The 22,944-nt window shown below is 43.6% G+C and overlaps 1 protein-coding gene across 5 annotated transcripts in view; it reads left to right on the top strand.

The window, feature by feature from the left end:
• The window catches only part of LOC134359757 (DENN domain-containing protein 1A-like), a 634,195-nt gene that overhangs the window by 584,790 nt on the left and 26,461 nt on the right, over positions 1-22,944 (top strand). For all 5 annotated transcript variants that reach the window (XM_063073354.1, XM_063073353.1, XM_063073352.1 and 2 more), the window contains one exon: positions 4,977-5,065. In XM_063073354.1, coding sequence (XP_062929424.1) covers positions 4,977-5,065 — 89 coding nt within the window. The remainder of the gene's footprint in view (positions 1-4,976; positions 5,066-22,944) is intronic.

Genomic DNA, 22,944 nt, shown 5'->3' with positions numbered 1-22,944 from the left:
CATGGAACAGGCCCTTCTGGACCTTCAGGCTACACTGCCCCGCAGCAACCCCCGGTTTTGCTGCTGGCTGGTTAAATTTCGTTGCTGGTGAAAATACAGCGTAAAAACTTATTTAAGAGCCTCTTAAATCTCTCAAATGTATCTGTCTCTACCATTACCCCTGATTCAGCATTCCACGCACCCACCCCTCCACCACTACATCCACATCAGTGACCTAAAAAACCTACCCCTGACATACCCTCTATACTTTCCTCCAATCGTCTTAAAATTATGCCCTCTTGTGTTAGCCATTTCCACCCAGGGAAAGATCTCTGGCTATCCACTCGATCTATGCCTCTTATCATCTTGTACACCTCTATCATCACCTCAATAGAGCATTCGTTACATATCATAAGCCACATCACACTGTCTATGTTTTCTTTAAGACTGAAAACGTTTATTTTTGTGTAGTTTGTTGATTCTGTGCATTTTGTGTAAATTTTTCTGTTCAAGGACAACCTTTATTTCACCTTCTCCTAAATTTTAGATGTACATTTGTAATCCTTTTAATAAGCATTTCAAGCTAACAGCATCTATTGGTTTCTCTATGTTTGGATAGAAGTTTACCATTTAATGGGAGAATCTGAAGATTCCAGTTTCAATATTGTTTATTGCCATTCTTCAGTACATAAGTGTAAAGGAGAACAAAATGATTGTTACTCCGAATTCAGTGTAAATTAAAGACACATATGTAAGGCTCCTTTTCATTGACTACAGCTCTGCCTTTAATACCACCATTCCAAATAAACTGATTGCTAAGCTCCGGAACCTGGGTCTTAGCACTCAGATCTGCAGCTGGATCTTCAACTTCCTCACAGTCAGGACCCAGGCTGTAAAAATATGGGCAACACACATCGAAGTTGCTGGTGAACGCAGTAGGCCAGGCATCTCTAGGAAGAGGTACAGTCGACGTTTCGGGCCGAGACCCTTCGTCAGGACTAACTGAAGGAAGAGCTAGTAAGAGATTTGAAAGTGGGAGGGGGAGGGGGAGATCCAAAATGATAGGAGAAGACAGGAGGGGGAGGGATGGAGCCAAGAGCTGGACAGGTGATTGGCAAAAGGGATATGAGAGAATCATGGGACAGGAGGCCCAGGGAGAAGGAAAAGGGGGGGGGAACCCAGAGGATGGGCAAGGAGTATAGTGAGAGGGACAGAGGGAGAAAAAGGAGAGAGAGAGAAAGAATGTGTATATATAAAAAATAACAGATGGGGTACGAGGGCCACCTCCCCCTCGTACCCCATCCGCTATTTATTTTTATACACACATTCTTTCTCTCACTCTCCTTTTTCTCCCTCTGTCCCTCTCACTATACCCCTTGCCCATCCAACGAGTTCCCCCCCCCCTCTTTTCCTTCTCCCTGGGCCTCCTGTCCCATGATCCTCTCATATCCCTTTTGCCAATCAACTGTCCAGCTCTTGGCTCCATCCCTCCCCCTCCTGTCTTCTCCTATCATTTTGGATCTCCCCTCCCTTCCCACTTTCAAATCTCTTACTATCTTTTCTTTCAGTTAGTCCTGACGAAGGGTCTCGGCCCAAAACGTCGACTGTACCTCTTCCTAGAGATGCTGCCTGGCCTGCTGCGTTCACTAGTAACTTTGATGTGTGTTGCTTGAATTTCCAGCATCTGCAGATTTCCTCGTGTTTGCGTGTAAAAATAGGGGACAAGCTCTCCTCTACAATCACTCTGAGCACTGGTGCTCCACAAGACTGTGTACTCAGCCCCCTGCTGTACTCACTGTACACTAATGATTGTGTAACCAAGTTTCCATCAAATTCAATATATAAGTTTGCTGATGACACCACAACTGTAGGCCGTATCTCGGGTAATGATGAGTTTGAGTACAGAGAGGAAATTAAGAACCTGGTGGCATGGTGCGAAGACAATAACTTATCCCTCAACGTCAGCAAGATGAAGGAATTGGTTGTTGACTTCAGAAGGAGTAGCGGACCGCACGACCCCATCTACTTTGGTGGCGCGCAGGTGGAACAGGTCAAAAGCTGTAAGTTCCTCAGGGTCAATATCACAAATGACCTGACTTGGTCCAACCAAGCAGAGTCCACTGCCAAGAAGGCCCACCAGCGCCTTTACTTCCTGAGAAAGCTGAAGAAATTTGGCCTGTCCCCTAAAACCCTCACTAATTTTTATAGATGTCCACCGTAGAAAGCATTCTTCTAGGGTGCACCACAACCTGGTATGGAAGTTGTCCTGTCCAAGACCGGAAGAAGCTGCAGAAGATCATGAACACGGCGCAGCACATCACACAAACCAATCTTCTGTCCTTGGACTCACTTTATACTGCACGCTGTCGGAGCAGTGCTGCCAGGATAATCAAGGACACGACCCACCCAGCCAACACACTTTCATCCCTCTTCCCTCCGGGAGAAGGTTCAGGAGCTTGAAGACTCGTCCGGCCAGATTTGGGAATAGCTTCTTTCCAACTGTGATAAGACTGCTGAACGGATCCTGACTCGGATCTGGGCCGTACCCTCCAAATATCCAGACCTGCCTCTAGGTTTTTTTGCACTACCTTACTTTCCCTTTCCTATTTTCTATTTATGATTTATAATTTAAATTTTTATTATATTTACTATCGATTTGTACTCCAGGGAGTGCGAAGCGCAGAATCAAATATCACTGTGATGATTGTACGCTCTGGTATCAATTGTTTGGCAACAATAAAGTAATAAAGTAAAAGTAAATTAAAAATACACAATAAGCATAAAGAATACAATAAATATAAATATAAAGCAACCCTATAATGTGTACACACACACATAAGATTAGCTATATACATAGACTGATTGTATGTACAAAGTGTAAAGCAGCTGTGGATGGGGGATGAAGGGTGCAGAGATGCTGTGGAGAGGAGTGACTGATGTGGATGTAGTGGTGGAGGGGTGGATTAGTAGGTGGAGGTATTGATCAGCCTGATGGCTTGGGAAATGTAACTGTTTTTGAGTCCAGTGGTCCTGGTGTGGATGCTACATGGCCTCCTCCCTGATGGGAGTGCGACAAGCAGTCCATGAGCAGGGTGTATGAAATCCATCCTGATATTGTTGGGCTTTTCCCAGCACCTTTCTGTATATATGTCCTTGATCGTTGGTAGGCTGTTTGCCAGTGACGCGTTGGGCAGTTTTGACTATCTACCGTAGAGCCTTCCTGTCCACCGCAGTGTAGTTTCCATACCTTGCAGTGATACAGCTTGTTTGGAAGCTCGCTACTGCAGGCCTGTAGAAGGTCGAGAGTAATGATGCGCACTGTCCAGCTGTTTTCAGCCTCCTCCGAAAAGAGAGCTTTTACGACCTTGCAGGAGGCATTCAGGACTACGAGAGGTTGTGTGAGACGGCACTCCCAGGAGTTTGCTATGGCTCACAGTTTCCACTGCTGTGCCACCAAAATAAAGAGGTGTGGGAGTGGTGCAAGTTTTAAGGTTGATAACTATCACCTTTGTCTCGGTAATATTGAGATGGAGGTTATTTGCTTTGCACCAAGCCTCAGGCTCTTCCACCTGCTCTCTGTAGGCCACCTCATCATTGTTGTCGATGAGCCCACCACTGTTGTGTCATCGGTGAACTTGACAATGAGTACAAGTATGGGATCTGTGTTCTGAACCTGGTGGTTGAAGAGAAATCATCTAATTCCCTTTGCTACTCAGTAACAGGCTATTACTTCTTTTGAAAAAGCTGAAAATATACTCAGTAGCCACTTTATTAGGTACAGGAGTGGAGCACCAGATGATCTTCTGCTGCTGTAGCCCTTCCACTTCAATATTCAATGTGTTGTGCGTTCGGAGATGCTCTTCAGCACACCACTGTTGTAATAAGTAATTATTAAATTCTGTCACCACCTTGTAATTTTGAACCAGCCTGGCCATTCTTCTCTAATCTCTTTCATGACGGGTTTTTCTTTCTCACATCATTTTCTATAAATTCTAAAGCAGGGGTTCCCAGCCCTTTTTATGCCACGGACCTGACCATTAACCGAGAGGTCTGTGGAATCCCTGCCCTAGAGACTGTTGTGCGTGAAAATCCCAGGACATCAGTAGTTTCTGAGATACTCAAATCATCTTGCCTGGCACTATCAATCATTCTACAGTCAAAGTCACAGATTACATTTCTTCCCCATTCTGATGTTAGGTCTGTATAACAACTGGACCTCTTGACCGTGTCTGCATGCTTTTACGCATTGAGTTGCTGACACATGATTGGCTGATTAGATATTTGCATTAACGAGCAGGTGTATAAAAGGGCCCGGTAAAGTCACCACTGAGTGTATATCCAGTAAAACAATATTCTTATTACGATACAGCGAGTGTTAAATGAGCCCTGGATTGTTTTCTGAACCATCTCTGACGCGTTGGCCGAGTTTCATGTAAAGTTAGAAGCATACAGGAGCAAGTTTCATCGTCAGCAGGATGGCAGCCTCAAGCTAGTGAGTTCAGCTCTCCGTTTGCCTTTGCCCTGTAGCTGTGTAGATTGTCCTAAATCTGCATGGATTTCCCTCCAAATTCAAGTTCAAGTTTATTGTCATTCAACCATACCCATGCGTACTGCCAAATGAGACAACGTTCTTCTGGACCAAGGTGCACTCACATACAGCACATAACACATAAAGCAGCACAAATAAATTAACAAATAGTACGGTGCATATACGATACAAGTTAAAAAGTAAACAGTGCACTGCTACTGAAACTTCATGCGTGTTGAGACCTGTTTGGTGGCAGGGAGTTCAGTAGCCTTACGGCTGGGGGAAGCTGTTTCCCATCCAAGAAGTCCTTGTCCTAATGCTATAGTGCCTCCTGTAGAAATTGGTTAAAACATTGTTACTTTGAGTATTCTGTCTGTACTGACCATTTCTTTAGCCCCTGAGCACTTAGAGTTAAACTTTAGTGATAATTTCTACAGTTATTTCTAACACTATGCATGTGTGTTTACAGGCAAGACCTCCAAGACCACCAGTTAAGAAGCCAAGGAGTAATGCACTATCGGCAGAGACTCGAATAGCCTCCATTTCAAGCCCAGAGCAGTAAGTGCTACTTCTAACAGTTAAACATTCTTATTCCAGAACGAATACATGGCTTTTACAATTCGCACTTTGAATTTTTCATTTAATAGCCCATTTAATCCTGACATTCTCAATTTGCAGGTAATTATGTTTGCAAGCTTAGCTTATTGGCCTCACGTTTAGCATACTGAGTGGTTTTTATGTCCTGGGGATTTTTATCCTCACGCAGACTACTTTTGACAGGGTCAGGTAGGAAGTCTGTGAAGTGTTTCGTTGTGTAACTTCAGTTAATATGTATCATGTCAAACTGCAACAAGATGCTTCAAAATATGTCTGACAGAGTTAAACAAATACATGTTTTTAAAAATCCAAATCGTTCACATATTTAGAACCAGTATGAGAAAGATAATTTCATATCCTAGTTGTGTGATCTTGTGATGCTGCTAACGGTGTTAACTCTGTAACTCAATTCTGACAATTCACTCATAGGTGTGCCTCTGTTTTCTTCACCTATCACTTTCTAGCTTGTCCTCTTTCCCCTCCCCACTCCGGCCTCTTATTCATCTCCTCAACTGCCTATTAACTCCCACTGGCGCTACTCCCCTTTCCGTTTTCATGGTCCACTCTCCTCTCCTATCAGATTCCTCCTTCTCCAACCCTTTGCCTTTTCCACTATCACCTCCCAGCTTCTCACTTCATTTCCCACCTGGCTTTACCCTCCAGCTTCCCTTCCCTCCACCTTTTTTATTCTGGCATCTTCCCTCTTCCTTGCCAGTCCTGATGAAGGATCTCGGCCCGAAACGTCGACTGTTTATCCTGACCTGCTGAGTCCCTCAAGTATTTTGTGTGTGTTATTCTATTTTTGGGCCTGTTTTGTTCCAGTGTACGCCTGGCACTAGATTACTTCAGTAAGGCCACAATCGCCTTAAATGGTTGAGTCATTCCATTTTCCAATAATGGTTACATGAAGGAAACTGTCAGATTTTTTCTCTCAACTTTGTTCTGCTTCTTGTTATCAATAATGAATTAAAATAACAAAGGGATTCTGCTGTGCGAGGGCAAAAAAAAGTTCGATGTGCATCAGTCTGCATTGTGTGTGTATCACAGAACAACACACTGAACTGCAAGCTTGAAGTTATCTACAAGCTTAGGTTAAATGTCCTGAATTTTCCCTTAAAGACAAGAGATTCTGTAGATGCTGGAAATCCAGAGCAACACATTAAGTGCTGGAGGAACTGAGCCGATCAGGCACCACCTACGTAGGGGAATAAATGGTTGACGTTTTGGGCTGCAACCCTTTGTCAGGACCACAAAGGAAGAGTAAGAAGGTGGGGGAGGGGGGAGGAGGAGGAGGAGAGTAAGTTGGCAGATGATAGGTGAGACCAGGTGAGAGGGAAGGTGGGTGGCTGAGGGAGTGGGGATGAAGTAAGAAGCTGAGATGGTTTGGGTGGAAGAGGAAAGGGACTGAAGAAGAAGGACTCTGAAGTGGACTATGGGAGAAAGAGAGGGAGGAGTCGGAGGTGATGGGCAAGTGAGGAGAAGAGAAGGGGTGAGAGGGGAGCTAGAATGGGGAGTGGAATGAGCAAGAAGGGGGAGGGTGGAGGAATTACCAGAAGTTCGAGAAATGAATGTTCATGCTGTCAGGTTGGAGGCTACCCGCACAGAATATGAGATGTTGCTCATTCAACCTGAGAGTGGCCTCATTGTGGCAGTAGAGGAGGCCGTGGACAGCAGACATGCCGGAATGGGAGTGGGTAGTCGAAATGGGTGGCAACTAGGAAATCCGGCTTTTTATGGCAGATGGAGCAAAGGTGCTCGACAAAACGGTCTCCCAATCTAATCAGGTCTCACCAATGAAGAGAAGGCCACATTGGGAGAACCAGGTACAGTAGATGACCCTGGCAGACTCACAGGTGAAATGTTAACTCACCTGGAAGGACTGTTTGGGGGATGAATGATGCTGGGGAGGAGGGTAGCCCTTGTCCCTGTTGCAGGGTTAAGTGCCAGGAGGGAGATCACTGGGGAGGGACAAGTGGACAAGTGAGTCACACAGAGAGTGATTCCTATGGAAAGTGGAGAGTGGGGGGCAAGGAATAATGCATCTTAGGCCTTGATGTTCCTGAAAGTATATTAACGTTTACAAGGAATGAAATGTTCCTCTTCTTCGCATTTAATCAGTGTTTCTACACCATCTTGTGAAAGGTAACATCTCTTTCTTGAGTGTCAGTATCAATGCCAAGTACTCAACTGTGCATAGTAGTTGATGGTCCATCAAGCTACTAATACAGAGTTATGGAGTCATAGAATCCTACAGCATGGAAACAGACCCATTAACCTGACTCAGGCATAACTTCAAGATGATTGAAGGAAAGTATGAGGAGGCTATCAGAGGTAGGTTTTTTACACATAGAGTGGTGGATGTGTCGGATGCACTGACAGGGGTGGCGGTAGAGGCAGATACATTATGGACAATTAAAGAAACTTGCACGCGGATAAAAGGAAAATGAAGGGCGCTGTGTGAGGGAAAGGGAAAATTGATCTTATTCTTCATAAGCACATCACCCCTACTGGGGCACAGGCTGCCGATAGCAGCTCACCGGAGTCCTCCGTCCTGGGCTGTCTTGTGGCTTCCACCTTCTCCACACAGCTTCAGATTTCTTCTAGATGAAGATCCTTCCTCTCCCAGGGATGAGGTCCTTCGAGCTTCTGCTGCCATTTCTGGGTTTTATGAGATGGAGTGGCTAGCCCTATTCCCAACCTCCTCCTTTCGCAGCCGGGCTTGGGACCGTCCATGGCAGTGATGCAGATTGATCTTACAGTAGGTTAAAGGGTTGGCACAACATTGTGGGCTGAAGGGTTTGTACTGCGCTGTATTGTTCTAAGCTCATCCACGTAGACTGTGTTGCCGAGTGAGCTAGTCTCATCTGCCACGTTTGGCCCTCAGTCCCCTAAATCTCTCCTATTTACGTACTTAACTAGGTGGCTTTTAAACGTAGCTAATCCACCCACCTCAACCATTATTTTTTTCTTTTTAAAGTCACAGGAGCAGAATTAGGCCATTCGGCAAGTCAAATCTGCTCGCCATTCCATCATGGCTGATTTATTATTCCCCATTCTCCTGCCTTCTCCCCATAACCTCTGACACCACTTTGTTTTACCTCTGACTCTAAACAAAAGAATCCTATAATGTTGTGGCCATATTTACCACTTTACGCATTTCAAGCCTCACTTAATGAGGCTGTTGAGGTAGTTTTCATTTTCACAAAATTTTTGTCATTGCATTTCATAGCCAACTTCTGTTTGGATATTTTCAGGGTAGAGATGTGGCCATTAGTAACCCTAACCACAGATCTGTTAAAGTTAGCAGGGCGGGTCAGTAAGGTGTAAGGATTTAGGGGAGTAAATTCTTTATTAGTTGAGGCATAGAATCAGTCAAGTTTAATATCACCGACAATGGTCGTGAAATTCATTAACTTTACGGCAGCAGTACAATAAAATACATGATAGACATTTCACCTGTGAGTCTGCCAGGGTCATCTGCTGTACCTGGTTCTCCCAATGTGGCCTTCTCTTCATTGGTGAGACCTGATTAGATTGAGAAACCGTTTTGTCGAGCACCTTCGCTCTATCTGCCACAAATATAGGCAGAGATACTGAATTACAACAAGTATATATATATATTTCTAGTAAATAGCTAAGTTAAAAATAAGTAGTGCAAAAAAGCCAAAAAAAGTAGTGAGGTAGCATTCACTGTTCAATGTCCATTTAGGAATCGGATGGCAGAGGGGAAGAAGCTGCTCCTGAATTGCTGAGTGTGTGTCTTGAGGCTTCTGTATCTCCTACCTGGTGGTAACAATAAAAAGAGGGCATGTCCTGGGGTTAGGTCCTCAGAGGTATTGACACCCAGGAATTTGAAATTGCTCACTCTCACTACTTCTGATCTCTCTATGAGAATTGGTTTGTGTTCCCTTGTCTTACCCTTCCTGAAGTCCACAATCAGCTCTTTGATCTTGCTGATGTTGAGTGCAAGATTGTTGCTGTGACACCATTCAGCTAACTGGTATATCTCGATCCTGTACGCCTTTTTGTCACCATCTGAAATTCCACCAATAATATTTGTGCAATCAACAAATTTATAGATAGCATTTGAGTTGTGCCTAGCCACACAGTCATGGGTATAGAGAGAGTAGAACAGTGGGCTAAGCACATGTCCTTGTGGTGTGCCAGTGTTGATTGTCAGTGAGGTGGAGATAGAATCACAGAGGACCTACAGCACAATACAGGCCCTTCAGCCCACAAAGCTGTGCCGAATGTCATTTCCAATCTGCACAGGTTGTGGGCTTCTGGTAAGAAAGTCGAGGATCCAGTTGCAGAGGGAGATACAGTGGACTAGTTTCTGTAGCTTTCCAATGATGACTGTAGGAATGATAGCGTTAAACGCTGAGCTGTAGTCAATAATCAGCATCCCAACAAAGGTATTTACATCGTCCAAGTGATCCAAGGCCGGGTGGAGAGCCATTGAGATTGCGTCTGCTGTAGACCTATTGTGGCAGTAGGCAAATTGCATGGGTCCAGGTCCTTCCTGAGACAGGAGTTGACTCTAGCCATGACCACTGTAGATGTGAGTGCTACTGGACGATAGTTATTAAGGCAGCTCACACTACACTTCTCGTTCATATGTACAAGGTGTCCATAAGTTAGGCTTTCATAACACAAAATTCTAAACACAAAATTCTCTGCAGAAGTTGGTAGTCCTGATGAAGGGTTCCAGCCCGAAACGTCGACTCATTGTATCCACGGATGCTGCCTGACCTGCTGAGTTCCTCCAGCGTGTTGCCAGTATTCTAAAACCACTCAACCACTTAAATTGCCAGGACTTTGTCTAAGTGTTGAAACCTAATGATCACGTTAGTAGGAAAACTTGAAGTGCTTTGCCAGGCGGGTACACCTGTGCATAGATTACAAATTGCAGTGTCCGTATTCATTTCGAGAGTATAAAAGCAAGTATGTAATTCTGAGGCTTTATAGGCTATTGGTCAGACTGCATTTGAAGTGCTGTGAGCAGCTTTGGGCCTCTTATCTAAGAAAAGATGTGCTGGTATTGGAGAGGGTCCAGAAAAGATTCAAGTGAATTATTCCAGGAATTAAAGAGTTAACATATGAGCATGTCTCTGGACCTGTATTCATTGGAGTACAGAAGAATGAGGGGGTGAAACCTACCAGATATTGAAAGGCCTAGATAGAGTAGTCGTGGAGAGGATGTTTCCTATAGTGGGGGAATCTAGGACCAGAGGACACAGCCTCAAAATAGAAGAATGTCCCTTTAGAACAGAGATGAGGAGGAATTTCTTTGGTCAGTAAGTGGTGAATCTGTGGAATTCCTTAGCACAGATGGCTGTGGAGGCCAAGTTATTGGGCATATTTAAAATGGTTCTTGATTATTCAGGGCATCGAAGGTTACAGGGAGAAGGCAGGAGAATGGGATTCAGATGGATAATAAATCAGCCATGATGGAATGGCGGAGCAGACTCAATGGGCCAAAAGGCCTAATTCTGCTCTCATGTTTTATGGTCTTTGGACCGTGGGAAGAAACTGAAGCACCTGGAGGAAACCCACGCGATCATGGAGAGAACGTACCGACTCCTGTCCAGACCACGGCAGGAATTGAACCCTCATTGCTAACGCTACAAATCGTTACGCTACCGTGCCGCGCTGGAACAAAAGGGATGTGTAGCCGAAGGTGGTGTCTCTTAACTACCTGCTGCCCCTGTCCACCTCAATGTTAGAGGTCAAACTTTGGGGAGTTGCAAAGTTTAGATCAAAGTTGTGGTTTAAGCCTGGAGGGAGGTGTGTGGTCTTGGCAGGTATAGATCAGCTCATTAGTGAAGAATTTAACCTGATAGCATGGTCAAGAGTAGCTTGTTTCACCGTGATTAAGAGCAGACTAGCACGGTCAGTCAAAATGGATTTATCCTGCATTTAGTGAACTCACCCTGCCAGATATGACTGTAGATGTGTAGAGCGTGAAGTATTAATGCTTTGATAATTCTATTCTACCCCATGCTATTAAGCCCTATTAAACGTAGTGCTTTTCCACCTATCGAGCAATCAAAGATCAAGTATCAGTTTTATTCACCAATACATTTACATGTAGTAGGAATTTGCTGTGGTGTGTTGGCACAACATGCACATAAAACAACAACGTAGAGTAATTAAAAAAAAATTCTTTATGATAATTTACTGTATAATCAACTCTCATTCCACTTCCTATATGGACTCACGTTCAAAACTCTACATGTTCTCAGTATCATTTATTTACTTATCTACTTTTTTTTTGTAGTTGCACAGTTTGTCTTCTTTTGCTCATCAGTTGTTTGTCAGTCTCTGTAGTTTTTCAATGATCCTATTGTTTTTCTTTGTTCTACTGTGAATGCCTGCAAATGAATGAATGTGGTGACATAGACTCAGTGGTCACTTTATTAGGTACACCTGTACACCTGCTTATTAATGCAAATACCTATCACATGCCATAAACTCAATGCATAAAAGCATGCAGTCATGGTCAAGAGGTTCAGTTATTGTTCAGACGACGTCAGAATGGGGAAGAAATGTGACCTAAGTGACTGACCGTGGAATGATTGTTGGTGCCAGACAGGGTGGTTTGAGTATCTCAGAAACGTAGATCTCCTGGGATTTTTGCGCACAGCAGTCTCTAGAGTTTACAGAGAATGGTGCGAAAAACAAAAGACTTCCATTGAGTGGCGTTTCTCTAGGTGAAAACGCCTGGTTAATGAGAAAGGTCAGAGGAGAATGGTCAGACTGGTTCAGACTGACAGTAAGACAGCAGTAACTCAAATAACCAGCGTTGCAACAGGTGTGCAGAAGAGGATCTCTGAACACCCAACACATCGAATCTTGAAGTGGATGGGCCGCAGCAGCAGCAGACTGAGCATACAGAAATTCACTCGGCGGCCACTTCATTTGGCACCTCCTGTACCTAATAAAGTGGCCACTGAGCGTAGATGCGTACTTTGATAATAAATTTACTTTGAAATTTGAAAAATAATTTCGAGGTTAAAGTACAAATTTGGAATAAAATGTGCATAAATACATAAATATTAACTTGTATTTACAATGTAAGCAGCTTTATCAGAAGCAGTTTAAAGTGTTCACAGTGCAGTGACTGAGGTAATAGATAGATGGGGGTTGTTCAATAATATAATATTCATATTATTGTGTCTAAAACTTGTACATTTATTAACTCGCCCATTGTTATTGAGAATTTGAAGTGACAAGCTGCTAGGCAAAGTGGAATTGCCTGAAGACTATTTTCGTATTAAGAGGTGTGAGCTTTTGCATATGTTCGGAAGACTATTGGTGAGTTTGCCAGGGGGGAAAGGCCCATCCATCCTGGCAAGCCTTGTACACCTACCCAGGTCTGAACACCGACATCCGGCACATTCTCTCCGTTGAAAAATTACACTCAGAAAATGAAAGCCAACAAGTCAAGGTAACACACACAATATGTTAGAGGAATTCAGCAGGTCAGGCAGCATCTATGGAAATAAATAGACAGTGGACATTTCAGACCGAAACCCTCCTTCAGGACTGAGAGGGAAGGGGGAAGATACCAGAATAAAAAGGTGAGGGGAGGGGAAGGAGGCTAGCTGGAAGGTAATAGGTGAAGCCACAAACAAGAGAAAATCTGCAGATGCTGGAAATCCAAACAACACACACAAAATGCTGGAGGAACTCAGCAGGGCAAACAGCATCAATGGAAAAGAGGACAGTTGATGTTTCGGACCGAGAAGGGTCCATAGATGCTATCTGGCCTAATAGGTGAAACCAAGTGGATGGGAAAGGAATCTTGTGGGAGAGGAGAGTGGACCATAGGAGAAAGGGAAAGTGAAGGGGGCTGAGGGAGAAGTAATAGGCAGGTGAAAAAAAGTGAAAGTTCAGAGTGGGGAATAGAGGAAGAACAGGTCAAGGTCACAATTTACTAAGAGTTCAAAATAAGTGTATTATCAAGATATGTATATGTCACCATATACTACCCTGCAGTTCATTTTCTTGTAGGCATTCACAGTAGAACAAAGAAATACAATAGAACCAATGAAAAACTACAAAGACTGTCAAACAACTGATGTGCAAAAGAAGACAAACTGTGCAACTACAAAAAACAGTAATAATTGTTTTGTAGTGAGGGGCGTACTTCAGGTAAACCTGATCAAGCTGTACTGAACCAGTGTGGATAACTCCACAACCTCCAGACCAGAGGTTCCCAACCTTTCTTAAGCCATAGACCAAAATCATCAAGCAAGGAGTTCGTGGGCCCCATATTGGGAACTCCTGCTATAGACTCACTTGCAAGAGTCTCTATAACTCATGATCTCAGTAGTATTTATTTACTTCTAATTATTTGCACAATCCGTCTTCTTTTGCGCACTGGTTGTGCAGTGGTTGTTTTTACAGACTATTTGTCAGTCTGTATTTGTGCATAGCTTTTCACAAGTGCTACTGTATTTCTTTATTTTCTGTAAATGCCTGCAAGAAAGCGAATCTTAAAGTAGTGTATGGAGACATACTGCATGTGATAATAAATTTACTTTGATATCGGATTGACAAATTTGCATCCTATCTTGTACATTGTACATTTCCCATCATAAATCTTAATCCCAGATAAAATAAATTATTGCTGGATTTTGTATTCTCTAAATGTATACCTTCCTGTCTGGAATATAGAGAATATTGTGTGTTTTCAGTTAGAATATTTCTTCCCTTGTAAAGCCCGAAAAACAGTCTGTTGTTAATTGCATTTGAGACCAGCATAAAGATGAACAGCGGTAAATGCTTCTGTAGTACTGTCACCAAATCCAGCATGTTTTTAACCTCCAGGAAGTTGTAAATTACCACTGATCGGAAGGTAGGTCCATTAATGTTGCTCAGCGAACGGTTGTGTCTGCTGTGGAACTTTACTGCCTCCTTGTGGAAGTGGCAGGCAGTGCAGATCACTGACAAGCAAAGCATTTAAATGTGATCTGGAGAAGGGTCTCGGCCCAAACCATCAACTGTTTGTTCATTTCTGTGCCGACGGCCTGACCTGCTGAGTTCCTCCAGCATTTTGCGTGTTTTGTAAGTTTAAATAACCACTTAGTTTTATTATTTTTATTTAAAGATACAACACGGAACAGGCCCTTCCGGCCTGTTGAGCATCGTTGCCCACCAATTAAACCCTAGCCTAATCATGGGACAATTTGCAATGTCCAATTAACCTACTAATCAGTAGGTCTTTGAACTGCGGGAGGAACCCACAGCACTTGGAGAAAACCCACACACTCATGGGAAGAAATGTACAAACTTGCTGGCAAACATGCCGGAATCGAACTCCGAGCTCTGACAACCCAATCTGTAATAGTGTCACACTAGCCGCTACGCTACCATGGTGCAAATTTTTAGGTAGTTTCCAAGTTTTTATGTTCTTCTTCTTGAGCTCCTAGCTCCCAGTGGAGCATGGGCCATCAATGACCTCCCAGCTTGGAGTTCGTCAATGTTTCTGCCATCCATTGTGGAGGGGATTAGCCTACAGAGCTTCACCAGAGCCCTGCTGGCTGGCCTTACCCGTTTCGACCTCTTATGAAGGGGATGTAGGGTTGATCTTTGAGAAGTAAGGTTTGTATTAGATAGGAATAAAAGGTTTTATCTGTAAGGGAGAGGTTAATGACATGTATTTAAAACAAAGATGGGATTTCAATCCTGAGTATACAGTAACCCCAGTGACGGTAGTTATTTTCAGTAATCTGTGGTTTATAATACAATGCTGCCATTCTACATTTGACACATACCATGTCAAGGCCTTCGTTTTGCATTCCTGTATCTACAGTCCGTGCACACACGATGATTATGCATAAGGAATTGGTGAATGCTGGGTTATATATTGATAGTAACCTTCTATTAATTTATTTCATGTAGCTCTTTAATTTGTCAGTGAGAACGTTCTTCTCTAAGGTTTTGTCGTATTTTTAATTAGGACTGAGCATTCACCTCTACTGCACAGGTCAGGTAATTTATAATTGAATTCCTTTAGAAAATTTACATCTTTTATTAACCAATTTTTGTATTACTTGTATATAAAGCTATATGGACATCATTAATATTTTGCAAACAATTCACCACTTGGAATATATATGAGTCGAGGAGAGCTGACTGACTCTTCAGAGACGAGATGCTGTAGAGGTTAATGCATTCAGTGTGTAAATTTTTTTTAAGTAATGCATTTCAATTTACTGTTTAATTTTACTTTCCACAGCAGTGCTAAGAATATGTGGGGCTAATTTTTTTTTTCTCTGTAGCTGTTATAAAGAATAATGAAAAGTGATAGTATTAAAGCGATTGTCCGCTCTTGGTCACTTGTTATAGGATCAGACACTTTGTTTCAGGTCTCCAAGCACAAATGTCGCATTTTCAAACATTAAGGCGCTGTACCTGGCCTCCCAAGGTGCAGTGCTTGGCTGCATCTGCAGGTGTTGGAAGTGTTGGGTGCCACAGTAGTGTAGTGGTTAGCACGAAGCTGTTACAGCTTGCAGCTCAACTCCACTGTCCTCAGTAAGAAGTTGGTACATCCTACCCATGAGCATGTGGGTTCCCAACCTTTTTTATGCCATGGACCAATACCATTAAGCAAGGGATCTGTGGAGCCCAGGTTGGGAATCTCCATTCTCCCACAGTCCAAAGACGTACCGGTTGGTAGGTTAATTGGTCATTGTAAATTGTTCTGTGGTTAGGCTGGGGTTAAATTGGTGGGTTGCTGGCCTGTGCTGTTCATTGGGCTGGAGGGGCCTGTTCCACACTGCATCTCTAAATAAACAAATGTATTGGGCAGAAGGTACCAAGTCACTCAAGCTGACCAAGGAAGACAAAAATGTAAATTAGCAAATCAATTCAGTTATTAATAATAAGCTGAAGCCCAGTCTACTGCCTTTTTATTTATTCAGAGATACAGCACTGTATCAGGCCCTTCTAGCCCAATGAGTCCGCAAAGCCCACTGCACCCTTGTGACCAAATAACCTCCTAACCCATACATCTTTGGACGGTGGGAGGAAACCAGAGCATCCGGAGGAAACCCACACATTCATGAGGAAAATGGACTAACTCCTTACAGACAGTGGCAGGAATGCCTTCTCCTTGTAATCTGTGATGCCCTTACTAATCAAGAACCCATCAACTTCCACTTTAAATATAACCAATGACTTGACCTTCACAGTCATCTGGGGCAATGAGTTCCACAGATTCGCCACCCTCTAGCTATAGAAATTCCTCCCCATCTCTGTATTCTGAGACTATGCCCTCTTACTTCCAGTCTCGGCCTGATGCTGGCTCTGTAAGGCTTTATGCAAACGGCTGCACTACTATCCCCCCCTGTTGGAGTCCTCTCTTGTCTCTGTCAGGCAATCTAGAAGAACAGTGGTACAGAGTAAAGGAATGATAAGTGGTAACTTGAGTTACTCTGTCTGTGAACTGCAAGTGATCACTGAAATGATCAAATAAACAAATTCATTTCTGTTTCTGACTGTTGAGTTAGCCAACAAAAAAAATGAGGTTGTAAGGTCAGTGCAGGGAAAGGTCAGTCTATCACAGGAAATTGCTCCCCACCATTGAGCACATCTACAAGGAAAGCAGCATCATCGTCAAGGGCATGCTGTCTTCTCACTACTGCCATTGACGAGGAGATACAGGGACCTTAGTTCCCATGCCACCAGGTTCAGGAACAGTTATTACCCCTCAAACATCAGTGCCCTGAATCAGCATAGATAACTTCACTCACCTCAACACTGAACTGATTCCACAGCCTACAGATTCACATTCCAGGACTATACAACTCATATTCCCAATGTTATTTATTTATTATTATTTTGTATTTGCACAGTTCGTCTTCTTTCTGTACGTCTGTTGTCTGTCCGTCTTTGTGTGTAGCTTTTCATTGATTCTGTTGTGTTTCTTTGTATTTATTGAGAATGCCTGCAAGAAAATGAATCTCAGGGTAGTATATGGTGATGTATAGCTACTTTGATAATGAAGTTACTTTGAACTTTGAGCTTGATATTTTGGTTACGTGGGTTCGAAAGCCCATCGATGTGAAGATGTGCTTTTGCAAGGAGTGTCTTCCGCTGCTCGCAGTTCTGCTGTGTTGCTATTGGGAACGCGAGGTGTAATCAGTAACGTGAGGCACACTGGGATGACACACGGCACCAGCTCGTGCATCCGATTGTTCATATTGCACGCTGGCAGTTTTGGAAGCTAGCCACTTCCACAGAGGGAGAGCAGACATCAACACACTGCGCTGTGACAGATCACACAATGGTGTTGGCAAAGCTCAGTGCTTGAAGCCTCTCCTCAGCCAGGGGAATCCTGAAGGAAGCACAGGGGAATTAAAACAACTTCCAGCTGAAAATACAATTAACCTGCGTTATAAATATAGCAGATTCTGCAGACACTGCAAGTCCAGAGTAACACATGCAAAATGCTGGAGGAACTCAGCAGGTCAAGCAATATCTATGGAAATGAATAAACAGTGTTTCAAGCCAAGAACCCACATTGCATCAAAGTTTGGTTAACTTAGTACTGATGAAGGATCTCAGCCTGAAACTGTTTATTCACTTCCATAGATGCTGCCTGGACTGCTGAGTTTCTCCAGCATTTTGTGTGTGTTGCTCTGCATTTCCAGCATCTGCAGAATGTCAGGCAGCATCCACGAGAAAAAGTACAGTCGATGTTTCGGGCTGAGATCCTCCGACAGGACTGACCGAAGGGTCCTGGCCCAAAACGTTGACTGTACTTTTTTTCCGTAAGTACTGCCTGGCCTGCTGAGTTCCTCCAGCATTTTGTGTGTGATGCTTGGATTTCCAGCATCAACAGATCTTCTCTTATTTGTGATCTGCAGAATGTCTTGTGTTTATATTTGTATTTCATTCTTGACCAGTCCATCAGGAAAAAAAAATGAATTTTAAAAAACACTTGGATCATTCTTTTATATTCTCTCTTCCCTTCAGGAAGCATTATAGATATTAAAACAAAAACCACACCATCTTAAAAGTTTCTTCCCTCAGGCAGTTAATCTGATCAGCCATTCTAGTTAGCCCCCACACCCCTCTTTCTGTTACCCCCCATCACTACACTACCTATAAACACTTTAAATCATAATGCTGTTGACATTGTAAAATACCTTGGTATTTATGTACTTAAGCACATTACCTCTCACTTTTATATAATTCTGTAATCTTTGTAATTGTTGAATGTTGTTTTTTGTTGCACCCTGACCAACATACCATAGCAAATTCCTAATCCATGGAAATGTATATGACAAATAGGATAAGTTCCTGTAGTGGGTGAGTCTAGGACCAGAGGGCACTGTCTCAGAATAGAAGGACGTCCCTTTAAAACAGGGGTTCCCAACCTTCTTTATGCCTTGAACCCCTGCCATTAACTGAGGATCCAGGTTGGGAACCCCTGCATTAGAACAAAGCTGAGGAGGAGTTTCTTTAAGCAGAGGGTGGTGATCAGTGGAATTCGTTGCCACAGATAGCTGTGGGGGCCAGGTCTTTGGGTATCTTTAAGGCAGAGGTTGATTAGTCAGGGCGTGAAAGGCTGCAGGGAGAAGGCAGGAGAATGGGGTTGAGAGGGATAATAAATCAGCCATGATTTAATGATGAAGCAGACCTGATGAGCCAAATTGCCTAATTCTGCTGCTGTATCTTATGGAATAAAGTTGATCCTTAATCCTTATTCTCTACTTTAATTTATTCTTGACCAGTCCCTTTGGAAAATGAATTTTTAAAAAAGCATTGGGAATCACTCATCTTTATATTCCCTAATTTTAAATGAGTTAAATATTTAAAAAGAGAAGATGCTATAATTTCTCTCCTGTTGTTGTGGTACTGTCACTGAAAATCTCAATTCTTTTATCAACAGTCACGAACAATTTAAATCAAATATGAGTTGCTGATAATTAACGTGTATTCAATGTGAAAATGCATTGTACTAATTTTAGGTTTAGAATTTTTCACTGGGCACACCCTGTCTCCACTAGAATAAAGAAAACTGGATTTTGAGTGTGTTTTGCACCCGCTTTGTACTTTGGGAATTCAGATAAGACCTGTGAGCAGAATTAGGCCATTCAGTCCATCGTGTTTGCTCCGATAGATTGGGTCCTGAGGGAATCTGCCTGAAGTGGCACGTTGGAGCCCTGTTCTGAAGCACTCCCTCTTCACCTTCACCCGCCCGGTCAAACAGGACAATACTCTGTTTTCTGTTTCAGCCACTCTAGGTATCAGCTGGAAAATATCAAGGCAATCTGGTTCAAGACCGGATCTGCTCTTCTGCAGATCTCAGATCTTCTGATCAGAGCCACCCCACGCCAAACTTTTTGTCTGTCATGCATTTTGATCCTATTGCAGGGAGTAAAACTATTGAGAGGGGTGCTGTTCCTCAGCTCTGTAACTGGGCGCACGCGGGATGTTTTGCCATAAAGGAGGCAAGTTTCATGGAGTCTGGATCAGAAGATAGGTTCAGCTTCATTTATTTATCATGTGTACGTGAAAGCACGGTAACATAATGGTTAGCACATTGCCCTGTCTGTAAGGAGTTCGTACGTTCCCCCCATGATGACGTAATGGAAGTGCTGTGGGCAGCCCACACGTCTTGACACACACCCCAGTGCCAGCATAGCACACTCACAATGCTCAGCAGAACAACACAACCAACCACAACAGGAGCTAAACAAGTCCCCATACCACCCTCTCCCCTCCACCTACTCACACGCCTACGGACCGGCTCCAAACCCAGGATGTCTGGATACCACCCTCTCCTCTCCACCTACTCACACGCCTACAGACCGGCTCCAAACCAGGACAAGTCCCTATACCACCCTGTCCTCTCCACCTACTCACACACCTACGGACCGGCTCCAAACCCAGGACAAGTCCCTATACCACTCTCTCCTCTCCACCTACTCACACGCCTACAGACCGGCTCCAAACCAGGACAAGACCCTATACCACCCTGTCCCCTCCACCTACTCACACGCCTACGGACTGGCTCCAAACCAGAACAAGTCCCTATACCAGCCTCTCCTCTCCACCTACTCACACACCTACGGACCAGCTCCAAATCAGGACAAGTCCCCATACCACCCTGTCCCCTCCACCTACTCACACGCCTACAGACCGGCTCCAAACCCAGGATGTCCCGATACCACCCTCCCCTCTCCACCTACTCACACGCCTACGGACCGGCTCCAAACCAGGACAAGTCTTCTTGAGAGTCCTCTGCCCCGGAGTCTCAGAGTTGCAGATATTGGGCTTCTGACTTCCGGAAATACCAACCCAGAGGCTTCGACCTTCAAGTCTCACCCTCTGGACTTAGGTCTTCAACGTTGGGTTTTGACTTCCAGTATCGACTGTAGAACTCACCGATCACAAGACTTTGAACTCCAGTCCTTGACAACCAGACTTCCACTGACCTCTGACCCCGGGGACTCACTGACCTTCATTCACTCTTTGTGCCGTTACCTTTTCCACAAAAGAATTATACGCCCTAATACATTATTCAAGTCTAAACTACTTCAAAGTTCAAAGTAAATTTATTATCAAATAAATAAGCTATAAATAGCAAAAACATGAGATGAAGAATCCTTGAAAGTGAGTGCTTAGGTTCTGGGAGCAGTTCAGTGATGGGGTGAGTGAAATTCTCCCCTCTGGTTCAAGAGCCTGATGGTTGAGGGGTTATAACTCTTTCTGGTGATATGAGTCCAGAGGCTCATGTACCTTCTTCCTGACGGTAGCAGCAAGAAGAGAGCATGGCCTGATTGGTGGGGGTCCATGATGCAGAATAGCTTGCTATTATGTTTAAATATGTTTTCTGCCTTTGTTTTAAATATTACAGTGCAAGACTCCTTCATTAAACATAAAAGTCCCTGTTTTTCTTACTAGTGTTAATTTTTTGCATGGAACTAGGTTTGTCTCTATGAATTCCTTGATCAAAATTCACTGGGAATTTTAATCCGTTCTGACAGAAAATGAACCCTCAAGATGTGGTCTGTCCTCATTAGAATAAGCCCACACCATCAGAAGCTCTGAAGCGAGACTTAGTGTATGTAGGGCTGAATTTGTTACACGATACTTAACAAGGAACAGCCTCTGCTGTCATTGTTGTCACAAGCAAACAGTAACAGAGGACAACAGAAGACATGATAACTAGACGTTAAAATATTGAGGAGAAGTCATCCGCATTGTAGCTTAGCCCGGGGATTAGGAGGCAAAGCTTGCACAGTCATGCGGTGATCGGCGGCGTGTATCGCTGAGATAGACAGAAAAAATCTCCTTTTGTGTTAGCGGTGGATGTTTTCTGTGTACCAACACTCGCTGTGACCTGCCTTTCTGCAGACAGCCTCCTCAGTGTGAATTCCAAGCAGGTAGCGGGTGGTAGACGTCAGAATTGCTCACTGAATCAGATTAATTAGGAATGCTGGGCGTTTTGCTGAGAATATAATTCCAGGAGCTTGAAATTCAAAAGAAGCAAGGAATTAAAAGAAAACATTTTTCTTTTTAACATCTCTGTGTGACCCTGTAGGGAATTGCATTCCCAAAACATCAATAATATTTGGAACATATTTGCACATTATTCAAGAATATTCAATATTCAAGATTGTTTAATGTCATTTGCAGTACACAATTGTAAAGAACAAAATAATTGTTACTCCAGCTCAGATGCAGCTCAAAAAACACAATAAGATAAAGATCATAATATTAAAAAATGCACTAAATATAAATATATAAGATAGCTTATATACATTGATTGTATGTCCATAAAGTGATGCTAAACATAGGTGTGTCTGTATATACGGTGACTCCGACAGGAAATGATAAAGTAGTGTTGGTTGGGGTGTGGAGGGGTGGGTTAGTGGGTGGAGGTGTTGATCAGCCTTACTGCTTGGGGAAAGTAAATATTTTTGAGTCTGGTGGTCCTGATGTGGATGCAATGTAGCCTCCTTCCTGATGGGAGTGGAGCAAACAGTCCATGAGCAGGGTGGATGGAATCCTTCATGATGTTACTGGCTGGATGAAAATGTGCAAGAATTTAACTTTGCTATTCTTTCCTGAAATGTGTGCGATCTATCTGAACACATTTAATATTGACTGTTCCCTAACGTCTGACTGTGTAGACCTGTCTACAAAACAACACAGAGATAAATCTGTTAGCATAATAATGCATTGTACCCAGTGAAAGGTGTGGGAGTCATGCAGTGCAGAATCGCCTGTGAACGCTGAAATTTTATGCTAATAATAATTCTGAAGGTAAAATGCTGATAAACCTCTATAGATGCACAGCACAAAGTGTCCTAACTGGTTACATCACGGTCTGATATGCCCAGGAACAAAACACCTACTAAAAGTGGTGGCCTCTGCCCAGTCCACCACAAGCAAATCCCTCCCTACCACTGAGAACATCTACAAGGAACACTGCCACAGTAAACCAACATCCATCATCAAGGACCCCCACCATCCAGGCCATGCTCTCTTCTCATTACTACCATCGGGCAGGAGATACAGGAGCCCTAGGTCACACACCACCAGATTCAGGAACAGTTACCTTACAACCATCAGGCTCCTGAACCAGTGAGTTCGAGCCCCAGCCGAGGCAGCGTGTTTTGTCCTTGAGCAAGACATTTAACCACACGCTGCTCCAGTCCACCCAGCTGAAAATGGGTACTGGCAAAATGCTGGGGGTTAACCTCGCGATAGACTGGCATCCTATCCGGGGGGGGGGGGGAGTCTCATGCTCTCAGTCACTTCACGCCACGGAAACCGGCATAAGCACCAGCCTGATGAGCCTATAAGGCTCAGGA

The sequence above is a fragment of the Mobula hypostoma genome, chromosome 21, assembly GCF_963921235.1.
Source record: "Mobula hypostoma chromosome 21, sMobHyp1.1, whole genome shotgun sequence".
Taxonomy (NCBI): domain Eukaryota; kingdom Metazoa; phylum Chordata; class Chondrichthyes; order Myliobatiformes; family Myliobatidae; genus Mobula; species Mobula hypostoma.
This window is presented reverse-complemented; position numbering and strand designations above follow the sequence as displayed.